A 12,909-nucleotide genomic window follows, 5' to 3' on the forward strand; every position below is an offset into this window, starting at 1 on the left:
GCAAAATAGTCAAACAATTGCAAAATTGCTGAACTTATACTGGTCATAGAATTTGGTTTTTCTTGGTTCAGAAGTCATTATTATTACTGTAGAAGCAGTGCCGAGTGGAATTGGAGTAAATATCCAAATGGTGTTGGTGTCAGAAAATTGGGGTTCCCAAACACTGGAAGGTTTTGACAACCTTTTCAGCCTCTCAGCCATTTTAATATTTACGGAACGTGAGTAAATATTGGGTCCAAAGTTCAGATGGAGTTGGCCTGGATTGGAGAGTGTCATGATCTAGAAATGTTTCGCTTGCAACTGTAACTTGACACAGCCCGGGAACTTTTAAGAGAAGGTGTGCAGAACAGTTTCTTTCCAGGTTGCATTACAATTTAAATTTTAGCATCTGAAAATACATGGATTGGGTTGTGTCTTTCGTTTTTTGTGTAGTGACTTTATTGGCCCCAAACTGAAATATATTAGCCTTTCAAGGTTTGCTTTGAATTGATCTTATGTTTTGAGATATGCTGGAAGCCGCCCAGTGTGGCTGGGAAACCCAGCCAGATGGGCGGGGTATAAATAATAAAATTATTATTATTATTCATATTCTTTACAGAAAAGGTTTTTGTGCTTCATCTATTCAAAGCCATCCTTTGACTGACATAATGGATTGATTTAAATAAAGGACAGTTTTAAGTCAAGCTCAATTAGAAAAGGACATATTTATTGCACGATATCCTTAAAACATTCTTATTGTACCTAGAAGGGCATTAACTATATCATTCAATAACACACAATATTTTTACTAATTTAAAAAATGGTGCACAGCATGCTTACTATTGGATAACATAACATTCACATGCCCATGATTTATGTCAAGCTATATTAGTGTATCTGATTTGCAGGGCCTAATTTCGGGCAATGACCTAAGCCAGTGTTTCCCAAACTTGATTCTCCAGCTGTTTTTGGACTACAACTCCCACCATCCCTAGCTAGCAAGAGTGGTCAGGGATGATGGGAGTTGTAGTCCAATAACAGCTGGAGGCCTAAGTTTGGGAAACCCTGCTAAACCCTTTGGACTCTTCCCTAGCCACACCCACTTCTGGGCCCTGTTTTGCATCCTCCTGGTGTGTTTTCATCTACCTGCAATGTGTGCTTGAGCTGCGGTATTGCCTCTTGCTTCCTCGGATGGAGGGCAGAGAGGATACATGTGTCGAAATTGGTCCAGTGTACAAAGGCAAAATTTGCCTTCTTTGCTCCTCCCAGTTTTGCCTCTGGCCCCAGCCTCTGAATGTTGTCCTTCAAGCTGAAAGAGGTTCCCCATCGCTAATCCAACTAGAGAGGTTAATTGCACAAAATGAGAGAGGGACCTGGATCAAACATCACGTTCAAACACAGTGGGCAATATCAAACTAACTTGTTCCACCAGCCCAAATATTTCTACATGCACTATGGAATGCCCCCCCCCCCCACTTTGCTCCGGAGGGTTTGGAAAACCTGCTCCTTCCCCCAAAACAGATTTTGGGGGGTAAACAGGGGGAGGAAGTTCTGTTGCACAAGTGCAAATCCTTACTCTGATGAAACGTGTTAGTTGGGGTACCACCCAGCGAAAACAAACTATGGTTTAGTGTGCATGAGCAGTGTGCTTGTGCAGAAACAGCGGGTTCTTCATTCCTCACTGCCTCACACTTGTGGGTAACAAGTCTGATCCGAACCTGAGCTTATGGTTTGTTTCCTCCAAACAAGCAATAAGCCAAGAACACACTTTGCTTCTGCTCATGCTTTAAACAGTGATGAACAAACCATAAGCCCAGGTTAAGCCAGACGGTGCCTGGTTTCCCTCAAGCAGGAACGGGGAAGAATGAAGAGCCTTTAGTTGCAGCAACCTGCTACTCATTCACATTAAAGCAGGGTTAATAAACTACAGTTTAATGTGACATTCCAAGCAGGCTGCGCGCACACACGTATATTGTACCTTTATTTCAAAACATGGATTTCTATTCATCCCTCTCGATGTCTATTTGCAGAAGCAGAGCAAGGCAATTTGCTGGCCGGCCGAAATGCCCAGGTTCTTGTAGAAACAAGTAGTTAGTAAGCAGAGCAGCGTTTCCCCCATTAAACGGGAAATAAATGTTCATGTTTGGTCATAAATATTTATTATCTGAGTGCTGAACAAATTTCCAAGCTTTTGGTAGAGTCTGCTGCTAAAACAAAGAGAGTACATGACTGCAGATGAGCTCAGTGATTCTGGAGAAATAGGTGGTGGCCTCTCCCAGGGCCGGTGATAATTAGTGATTGCAAACTCCATTTGGCCTGACTTGGAATTGGGCTTGGCAAAATATTAGATGGGAAATTACATAGTGGTCTCTCCGCGCCCCCCCCCCCCCAACTCAGTTCTAAGATCCAGGCCCTGTTCTGATGATACAACCACCCCCTTCACTTTCCACTCTTGCTAGCAAGGATTGGGATGGAGAGCAGAAATTAACATATATGAGTACAGTTGTACTGGTAGAGCAATTAATTCAGAGAGATAGCAAAGGTTCCATGTTCTGTAGAGCTGCTGAGTCATCCAGATGTTTTCCTTGCTGGCAAGAGATGCTCTGCAGGTGTTTCTTAGCTCTTGTGCTGTCTTCAAAGGATGGTGCGAATGCAGCTCCATAACAATCTAGGTTACCCTTGTATTGCGCGTAGAGGACAATAATTACTACTCTGGACTACATCAAGTCAAAAAACAGAGGCAGGGCCCTTACCCAACAGTGTTTGCTGAAATTTTGCAAGTCCTGGACAGATGCCTGGATATTCTTCTTCTTTGGCGATCACTTGTAGCTGAGTAAGATTGTCTTCCATGAACATGGTCTTAACAATGAGTCCGTAAGTGACTGTGGAGGCCAGTTCTGGATCCACACATCTTCCACAGTGGGGACATTGGTTTCCGGGCAGGAGTTGATCACAGTGTGGATTCACCAAGCATGCCTTCCTCTTAGCATAATAAAAAATTTCCTTCCAGTAGCACCTTAAAGACCAACTAAGTTAGTTCTTGGTATGAGCTTTCATGTGCATGCACACTTCTTCAGATACTTCCTCTTAGCATGTTTCTCCCTTGCGTTCTAAGTTCGAGTGTCTTCAAAGTCCATGACACCTTTGGTAAAGGCTGTTCTCCAACTGGAGCGCTTGCAGGCCAGTGTTTTCCAGATACAGTGGTGGGCTGGATGAGGGCCAATAAGTTGAATTAATTCTGATAAGATACAGGTCCTCTGGATGACCACACTGATTGGCAGAATTGGCCAATCTACCATTCTGCATCTGCAAGAACTCGACAGTTCAGTGTGGCAGCACCTGCACTTTGGAACTCTCTGCCTATTGATATCGGGCAGGGGCCTTCACTGTACTTTTTTCAGCGCCTGCTGGAAACATTCATGTTTAGACAAGTCTACCCAGATGCTTAGAAAGTTGAGACAATATTTATCTGTTTCAGTATTTTAACTTTTGTATGTTTTAAAGTATGGCTGTCGTGTTTCTTGATTTTCTTGTGTGTGTGTTTTTGTAAACCACTTTGAGGTGGTTTGTTTGTTTGCTTGTTTTGCAATAGAGCGGTGTATAATTATTATGGAACAAATAAATACATGAGTAGTTCCCAGCTGAGAACTGAGTAAATTGCTTATTCTGGGGCTTGGGGGATTGCACTCACTATTAAAGAACAGGTGTATAGTCTGGCGGTGCTCCTAAAACCAGCACTCACCTTGGAGGCTTAAGAGGCTTCTGCAACTAAAAATTTCTTTTACCGGCTGCAAATATTCCTGAGCAGGAAGAGCTTTGCCGCTGTGGTCCAAGCACTGGTAACCTGGAATCAGCTTTCAAAATTCGCCAGGCACATTTTGCACCTGACTTATTGGCCACTTGCGACCAAGTGAAGGTTCCCAGGTGCCAGGATGGTACCTAACGTCTCCACCATTTGGAGGTGTGCACCTGGGGACCCTGGATCTTGACTGTTTTCACACATTAGCAACACATCCTGTAGAATTCTAGCCGTTATATTTTATCTGCACCGTCAGAATGAATTTCAGGAAGCAAAAAGTTGTGTTGAAAAATACGATCTTCGAGCCGTCTGGCACCAAAATGGTAACTAGGTATTTTGTTTTTGCGACTGTAACTTGGTTTAAGGAGCCATTTGGTGCCTAGCTTATACAGTGGTGCCCCGCAAGACGAATGCCTCGCAAGACAGAAAACTCACTAGACGAAAGAGTTTTCCGTTTTGGAGGTGCTTCGCAAAACGAATCTCCTATGGGCTTGCTTTGCAAGACGACAATGTCTTGCGAGTTCCTGCTGGTTTTTTCCCCTCCCCCCTTTTTCTAAGCCGCTTATCACCTGATCCGATCAACAGATAAGCCGCTAATAGCACTAATAGCGCTAAGCTGCTGATCAGCTGATCCGATCAGCAGATAAGCCGCTAATAGCGCTAATCCGCTAATCCTTCAATGGGCTTGCTTCGCAAGACGAAAAAAACCGCTAGACGAAGAGAATCACAGAACGGATTCTTTTCGTCTTGCGAGACACCACTGTAGTATATATCTGATTTTCTAACATTGCCTTGAATTGGATTGCTGTATTGCGCTTTATGTGGGGCTCCCCGTGAAACTGTCTTGGAAACCTCAGCTAGCGCAAAACTCTGTAGCTAGGCTGTAGTCAAGAGTGGCCTCATACAAGTATGTAACACCAGTCCTGAAAGAAAAACATTGCGAACAAGCCATCAAAAGCATCCTTCAAGGTACTTGTATCGGTTTGTAAATCCATATGCAGCTTAAAACTTACAAAATTATATCGAGGAATGAGTTTAGGGTGCTATTTTCTGTTATCATCATTGCAGATTTAAACGATGACCGCGACTCTCTCGCTTTTGGCAAGGAGAAACATTTTCCAATTTATTGGCCTTAATTGGGTGCCCAGGCCATGTTGCTTCTGGAGCTGGGAATTTGTTAAACTTTTAATCGAGTTTGGCCTGTTTGTTTTGCTAGAGTAAATAGCAGATGTTTGTCCGCAGGGTTGGTTTGGGATCAAATTGCCCTCAGCCTTTGAGAGAGAGAGAGGGAGAAAGAAAGAAAGTAGGAGATAAAGGGCAGAAAATCAAAACAAACACATTACCTCCAGGGGAACACCAGTTAACCTGACACTGGCAGGGAGTCTCGCTGGAGTCCTCTTACTGAGGTTGCTCCCCCCCCCCCTTGGCATCTTGAACATTGCAAAGGAACCCTGAGACGTGTACTGTCCAGGGAGTCTGTTATCCAAACTAACAAACAGGGCACCCTGGGGGGACAGGGAATGCATTTCTCAGCATTACTGCATGTTCCTGCTTTTGCCAAGTTCAGAGTGCTGGAATGAATTACGATCTGAACCAGGGGAGAACTTTGGAGATGAACGGTGCTCAGATCCTTCCAGGCAGCAATCTCTCCCATCCGCAACCACCCTAAAACTGACCCAACTTGCTGTGTTGCTATCGGAATGACAATATAATGCACATGAGGCACACTGAATGATGAAAAGCGTATAAATGCTGCTATTACGCATGTCTTGATTTAGATTGCATCAGCAATTTGAGAAGTTGTTGCTGTTTGTGTGGAGTGTGGCTCTTAATATTGTAATTACAATGGAGAAGTGGGAGGTTCAGATCACGTGTAGCAAACCTAGTGTGTTGCTATATTTACAACTTCGAAGGGCAGTTCGGGATTACATACTTCAGATTTGTAGTTCAGAGCCAAATGATACATTAAATGTGTATTTGTATGTATGTGCCTTTTGAAAAATTGCCACGGTGGTCTCTAACCCAAATCAGGACCACAGGTGTGAGGGGGAAAATTAAAATCACCCATTCTCTAAAGTGGCTATTTTCCCCTGGAGGAAAGCTGCAATTGCAGTTTTTTGAAGAAGAAAAAACCACACCATGCAAATGCTCATTTAACATAATGTGTAGTTTGGCTCTCAGTCCCATTGCCATTATGCTACATTAACTCTCATAAGGACCATGCAAGAAGAGGACACCACCCCTCAGCTTAAAAGGGGAACGTTCCCTGGGATCATGTGGGATCAAACCTTTGCAGAATTACACGCTGTCTCCATATGCCTGTGCTAGTGGCTAAATGTGTGTCTTTATCCTCGCATGGGGTAGGGAGTGTTATACTTGGGTGGTTGCCATCGCTGGGAGATACAAAGGAAGGAATGCTCAGCAAACATCTTTGCTTGTGTACCATCTGTCTGCTTTCAGCCACATGACATGACGAAAAAGATTCCACGGTAGAGCTTTCGTTTCTTTCAGTAGCGTGATTCACCCACTTTCTTCCACAGACCAACATTCTTTCCTCTTTGTAGATAGAGCCAATATGGATGGAGCTTTAGAATTCTTCTCTGATAGTGAAATCTTTTGAGTGTTCATAGCTGGAAAAGGAATCACTATGTCTTTCTGCTCTCCCCACCCCTTCCAGCAAGTCTGTCAGGTGTATCTGGGTATTGTTTTTGTTGGGTATTATGGTGCGATATTTTTAGGTTTTTATATTGTAAACTGCCCTGGGATTTCTGGATGAAGGATGGTTGTTGTTGTTTAGTCGTTTAGTCGTGTCCGACTCTTCGTGACCCCCTGGACCAGAGCACGCCAGGAATTTCTGTCTTCTACTGCCCCCCTCAGTTTGGTCAAACTCATGCTGGTAGCTTTGAGAACACTGCCCAACCATCTCGTCCTCTGCCGTCCCCTTCTCCTTGTGCCCTCCATCTTTCCCAACATCAGGGTCTTTTCCAGGGAGTCTTCTCTTCTCATGAGGTGGCCAAAGTCTTAGAGCCTCAGCTTCAGGATCTGTCCTTCCAGTGAGCACTCAGGGCTGATTTCCTTAAGAATGGATAGGTTTGATCTTCTTGCAGTCCATGGGACTGTCAAGAGTCTCCTCCAGCACCATAATTCAAAAGCATCAATTCTTCTGCGATCAGCCTTCTTTATGGTCCAGCTCTCACTTCCATACATCACTACTGGGAAAAGGATGAAGGATGGTATATAAAGTTAAATAATAAAAAACCCCACAATAATTTCATGTGACAATTTCTGGAGTTAAGACCTTGAGTCTAGGAATTGCCTGAAGCTTTCACAAGACTTACACTGCAACCCCTTGTGTGTTTGTTTCAGAAGTGGATCTTTACCCTAAGAAACCAGGGGGGAGATTTTTTTTTTAATGGCAAGGGCTGCCTTTGAATCCATTGAAACGAATGCGTAGGTTTGAAAAGCTAGCCACCAAGCTTCCTTTGGTGACTATGAGTTATGTGCTCACAACTGGCTGCCTGATGAAAGCATGATGTGCGAGATCCCCTCTCCTGAGTTTGATGTGTGTTGTAGCAATCTCAGAGGGGAAACTTGCTTTTGTCTGGACGGGAGAGTGAACAGCCCTTCTGCTTTCCTGAGTTCCAGAGGTCTTTGGGCAGGATTGGGGTCATCTTCCCTCTGTGCACCAGGATTCGTGACCACTGTTGCAGCAGCAGTCGTCCTTTTGCTTTCGAGCACATTCATGCTTGAGCCATGCTGTGCTTTGAAGATGCTGCAAAGCGAAGGACACAATACGAATTCTTGCTGCTTTTAAGTGTCTACAGATCCCAGTGCAAAGTGGCCTCCCTTCTCTTTGGGAAGAATCGAGCAAAGTAATTTCGCCTGTACCATAGAAAGAGAAGACCACATGCTACTGCTTCTAATCCCGTCTGCCAGGATGTAAATCATTAGTATACCCATCTCAATATGCTAATATTTGGGGGAGGGATTGGTGATGGCACACCAGAAGAGGGATGCTAAGGTCATGGCACATTATTCAGTTTAAGAGGCTGACCCAGTTTTGAAAAAGGCAATTCCATGCTAGGAATCACCAGGAAAGGAATCGAAAATAAAATTGCCAGCACTGAAGCAGGTTTATGCAAATCTGTGGGGCACCAACACTTTGAATACTCTGTATAGTTCTGGTTGCTACTAGAAGGATATTGTAGAACTAAGAAAATGGCAGCCCAGTGATCACATGGCTGAAACAACTCCCTTGTTTGGAGCTATTTAGTTTGGGGGGGGGAGGAGATAAGGGGGACATGCTAGAGTTGTATACAATTAATGCTTGATGTGCAGAAAGTGAACAAGGGAGAAGCTTTTCTCTCACACATATTTCTGGATCCCAGGGCCATCCAGTGAATCTGAATGGTAAGAGATTCAGGGCTGCTGCACCGTGCTGAACACGCGGAAACTCCTTTGCCTCTCTTGGGAGGGATACCTTTGTGTGTTTGGGGAAACATGAAAAAGCAGCGTTTGTATGAAATGCCCCAGACACAGTGAACATGTAAATCGCCAGCAGACCGATGTCCATGTAGAATGATCCGCTACCTCTAGAAAACCGATTTGAATGCCAGAAATAGTTGTTGTGGAAGGAAAACTTGGACATTCAGCAAATGCTTATTGCAAGGCTTCCATGGAAGTGTGTCATGTCTGTGAGCAACGTATGTATTATAATCGCATTGTTTTAGGGTGTTGTTTTTAGGTATGACTCTCTAGACCAGGGGTCGGCAACGTGCGGCCCACAAAGACTGCTTTACCGGCCCACAATCTGCCCCTGAACTGAGCCGCCTGCTCGGCGAGTCCTCCGCGCCTTGCATTAAACTGGCACGGGGACTCACCGAGTGGCGCCGGAAATTGCATCTGTGCACGCGCAGATACTGGAAATCGCGTCTGCGCATGTCCAGACACCAAAAATCGCTTCTGCACAGCCACGATTTTCGGCATCTGGGCATGCGCAGAAGCAATTTCCGGCATCACGCTGCGCCAGTCCGGCCCACAGACGGTCTCCGTGGGAGTGATCCAGCCCATGGCGGGTAAACCTTGCCGACCCCTGCTCTAGACCATGCTTCTATCCAGATACAATATGAAGAGTTGGCATTAGGCTCACCTAAATCGTATTTTATTCTTCCATTAGAACATGTACATGTTATAGGACAAGTCAAAAAATACAATTGGCATGTTAAGGTTTGAAACAAGTAAATTCAGTAATAGGCTATCTTGTTCTTCTAATAGCTCTGACACTGAATAACTGTTTTGGTGACTAAAACACAGCTTGATAAACAAAATTATATGCATACATATAAAAAAGAAGCCATTAACATTAAATTTATTATCATTATATGATATTATATTTCAGTATGTCAACCTCTGGTAAGTGGCATCTTGTACCACCTGTAAAAACCAGTTACTGGCACTAAATAAACATATAGAAACATCAACTGTTTAAATCAAAGGCACCTCATGTGCTGTTACACATAATTGTATAGGCCCAGGTACTTTAAAGTGTGTAAAGCATTAAAGCGATCTTTGTAAAAACAACAACACTGTATGGCCAAGGGTATAGAACTGCTTAGAATAAGATTACACAAAAATAGAAAAAAGGCTATTACATATAGTTGAAATACATACGAATTCAAGTGTTCATCAAATTAAATGAATAGCATTTTTAAAGCTTAAAAAAAAAATGTTTTCTGTAGCTAACATTTCAGAACTGCCAGTGGTGAATGACACAATACCCAGTAATGTAGCTGGATAAAAACAAACAAACCCCAACAACATTATTCATTACTTACAGTGGCAATATCACAGCTTGACTTATTGTTTACTAGATTTTCTAATGTGGGTTGTAAAACTGGTTCTTACATTAGAATTTACAGTTTGCGGAGAATATTCTCCGGAGAATTTTCTAGCAGAGAATATTCTCATTCTCGAGAATGTTCTCCGGAGAATATTCTCACCTCACATCACTAGTGATAGCATTGATCTCACCCTGAAAAAGAGAAGCAGTTGAGATGCTTGCTGCCAACCAGTTAAAGTGTTACTTGGCATTTGGACGGAATTCACGCCTGGGAGAAGCAGCCGTGCCATTCTCCACCCCACCCCACCCCAGGGATCCGTGCAAACTACCTTATTAACCGTCTCAATGTGTTGCCTCATTTTAACAATAGTTCGCTTTGTGTCCACAGTTGGAAACTTCTGAGTTCTGCCTGAGGCCCACCACCACGATTTGCACTGAAATTGGAAGCGGCGTGAACACCAGATCCTTAAGCTAGCTCGGCCTGCCAATCTGCCCACAATGTCGGGACCTGTGCCAAGCAGGGCCAGAGTCTACACAGATGTAAATACACACAGACCACGAGAATACTGGGATTACGAGTCGCACGTTGTTGAATGGGGGTAAGTGCCCACATTAGTTTACTGGCCGTGTACGGCCCGTGTTGGGTTTGGGGGATTGGCCCTGGTTCCTTCTGTATTTGCAAAGTGCTGTTTGTTTCAGTAGATGTAACCTAGTGCTATTCCCCACATTTTGTTGTGGGGAGGAGAACCTGGGAATTCTCTTGTTAGGGGAAAAAAGGAAATCTGTAGAGAGAGGGGCTACTTAGCTCTTCAAAGGAGAGTCTGTTGCTCAGTGGTGGGGTACAAACTTATCACATTAAGTTCCTGGCATTTCTGTTAAAAGGATAATTGGAGATGAACATCTGCCTGAGACTTTGGAGAATTGTTGAGCAGCTGGTACTGGTCTAGGCTGGCCAGTGCTGTGACTCTGTTCCAAGTTGCTTTGTTGTTAAAATAGCATTTTATTATTCTTGCACCATCAATCTGTATGGAGACTGCAGAGTAATATCTTCAAATTTGTCCTTATGGGGGAGTGAGGGGGGCGGACCTCTAGAAACATTCTCTAATGTGTCCACCTTTGTGAATAATCTGGCGACACGTTTTGAAATAGTGATTTTGGAGTGGTGCATAATGGATTTTGTTGGCTTTGTCTTTACAGTAACCAAGATGACTACCAACTAGTCCGGAAATTGGGCCGGGGCAAATACAGTGAAGTCTTTGAAGCCATCAACATCACAAATAATGAAAAAGTAGTTGTTAAAATCCTGAAGGTGAGCCTCTAATGCTTTGGCGGCTGCTGCTGCAAGCAGAAATATTTTTGTGCATTATGTCCAATTGGTTCTTGATAATGGGTAAGGGTAAAGGGACCCCTGACCATTAGGTCCAGTCATGACCAACTCTGGGGTTGCGGCGCTCATCTCGCTTTACTGGCCGAGGGAGCCGGTGTACAGCTTCCGGGTCATGCGGCCAGCATGACTAAGCTGCTTCTGGTGAACCAGAGCAGTGCACGGAAATGCCATTTACCTTCCCGCTGGAGTGGTACCTATTTATCAACTTGCACTTTGACATGCTTTCGAACTACTAGGTTGGCAGGAGCAAGGACCGTGCAACGGGAGCTCACCCCGTCGCGGGGATTCGAACCGCCAACCTTCTGATCGGCAAGCCCTAGGCTCTGTGGTTTATCCCACAGTGCCACCCGCGTCCCACATGATAATGGGTAGCCACTTGTAAAGGACATAGAGTTCATATTTTTGAGGGACGTGTTACAGCCAGTTTGCAAGACCTTGAGTCATTTGACTGTTAAGGGCAGGTTTCTAAATGTTGTCTTGTGATGGGTGGGGTGGTACTCTAATGACTGGCCTCTGCCCTGACACATTAGTGTGGGTCGCCATTAGCAGCCCCATATTCCCCAGGATTTTCTGCAACTGTCATGTGGATGTACCCTGGGTATATGGTGGAATGACTGATGTGATTTTATACTGTAAACCAGCCTGTGATCCTCAGAGGAAGGGTGGTATATAAATTTAATAAATAAATTGAAGTGAAGTGAAAACCCCCTTGCCCAATTTATAAGATTTTAAAGCTGCTCTACATTTATAGGATATATGAAAGGCATACAGAATTAAGAATATACACATAATATAGAGCATGAAACACTACAACATACAAGCCAACAAGAATTAGAATAGCCTAATTTGAGAAGGCATGGGGGAAAGGAATGAAATACTCCCGTGCATAGGGGTGCAGGCTTTCAAAACTAAGTGGGTGGTTTTGAGAGATTTAAGGGAAATAGGGGGAAGTTGGAACTAATTTGGAAAATGTTCCGAAAATGCTCAGAATAGTTGAGAGAACATAAGCAGCAGATGGGCTTCTGGCAAAGCAAATGTTTCAACGAGACTGAAAATACAACAACACTCTAGTATTTTCAACAGTAGTTGAAAACCCCTCTATCTCCCTTTGGGGAATAACAAGTTGTTAAAGTCTCCGCTTCTTAGGTTGACACCAAATGGCCGTTTAGAGCTGCTTGCATAAAGCCCAGCTTTCTCTAAAGTAGAGGCAGTAATGAGCTTGCTGAATGTTAATGATGCCCTGGCCTTACTCGTCCTCTGCAAATGCTCACCATCTGGTTTTGAGTGGCTTTCTTAGCGGCAGATGTTGGCTTTCTGTAGCCATTGTTCTCTTTGGCTAGTAGAACTTCGCTTGCAACTTCAGACTGGAATTTCCCTACAGTTGGTGGTTTCCAGCCTCTCAGAGAAGTTTTAGACACGATCTGAAAGCTGCTTGAAACATAATCTGGCAAACGGCACAACATCGCCTGCGGTGCAGCTGAATCCTAAAATTCCTCTCCCTGCTTGTAGGTTTCAAGTGCTTTCTAGGGTTCCACCTGGAAGGTGGCGTGTTTGCACTAAATGACTGCGAAGGAGTGGGGAGGGGGAGATGCTCCTCACTGTGTGTGCTGAGAATGGGATAAAAAGCAACAGATTTAAACCTTGAGGAGATGCACGTGAAACTTTAGGATAAAGCAGAGCAGGAAATCTTTTAGATTGCTGACAGTTTATATTCCTATTTGTGTGAGCTTGATCAATAAAATTGGAGTAGGTAGTGCAAACAGACTCAAAATAGGCACACAGGCCTAAAATTGCAAAACATTTCAAGCAGCAAATTTGGGGTCTGTGTGCTCGAGCCTGGGCAGCCCTGACTGCAGGCAGACAGTAACCACAATGATGGGTTAGCACAAGAATGGAATAAAGTCG

The 12,909-nt window shown here is 44.0% G+C and overlaps 1 protein-coding gene across 4 annotated transcripts in view; it reads left to right on the forward strand.

The window, feature by feature from the left end:
- The window catches only part of CSNK2A1 (casein kinase 2 alpha 1), a 45,097-nt gene that overhangs the window by 14,172 nt on the left and 18,016 nt on the right, over positions 1-12,909 (forward strand). For 3 of the 4 annotated variants that reach the window (XM_083507653.1, XM_083507654.1, XM_083507656.1), the window contains 2 exons: positions 10,006-10,216; positions 10,815-10,926. In XM_083507653.1, coding sequence (XP_083363779.1) covers positions 10,116-10,216; positions 10,815-10,926 — 213 coding nt within the window. In that variant the 5' untranslated portion in view covers positions 10,006-10,115. Of the gene's footprint in view, positions 1-1,743; positions 2,966-3,070; positions 4,173-4,544; positions 6,561-7,007; positions 10,217-10,814; positions 10,927-12,909 lie in introns of those variants that run through there. The other variant, XM_083507655.1, reaches the window with a different exon arrangement.

Source organism: Podarcis liolepis (genome assembly GCF_965112155.1).
Source record: "Podarcis liolepis genome assembly, chromosome: 6".
In the NCBI taxonomy this organism is placed as follows: domain Eukaryota; kingdom Metazoa; phylum Chordata; class Lepidosauria; order Squamata; family Lacertidae; genus Podarcis; species Podarcis liolepis.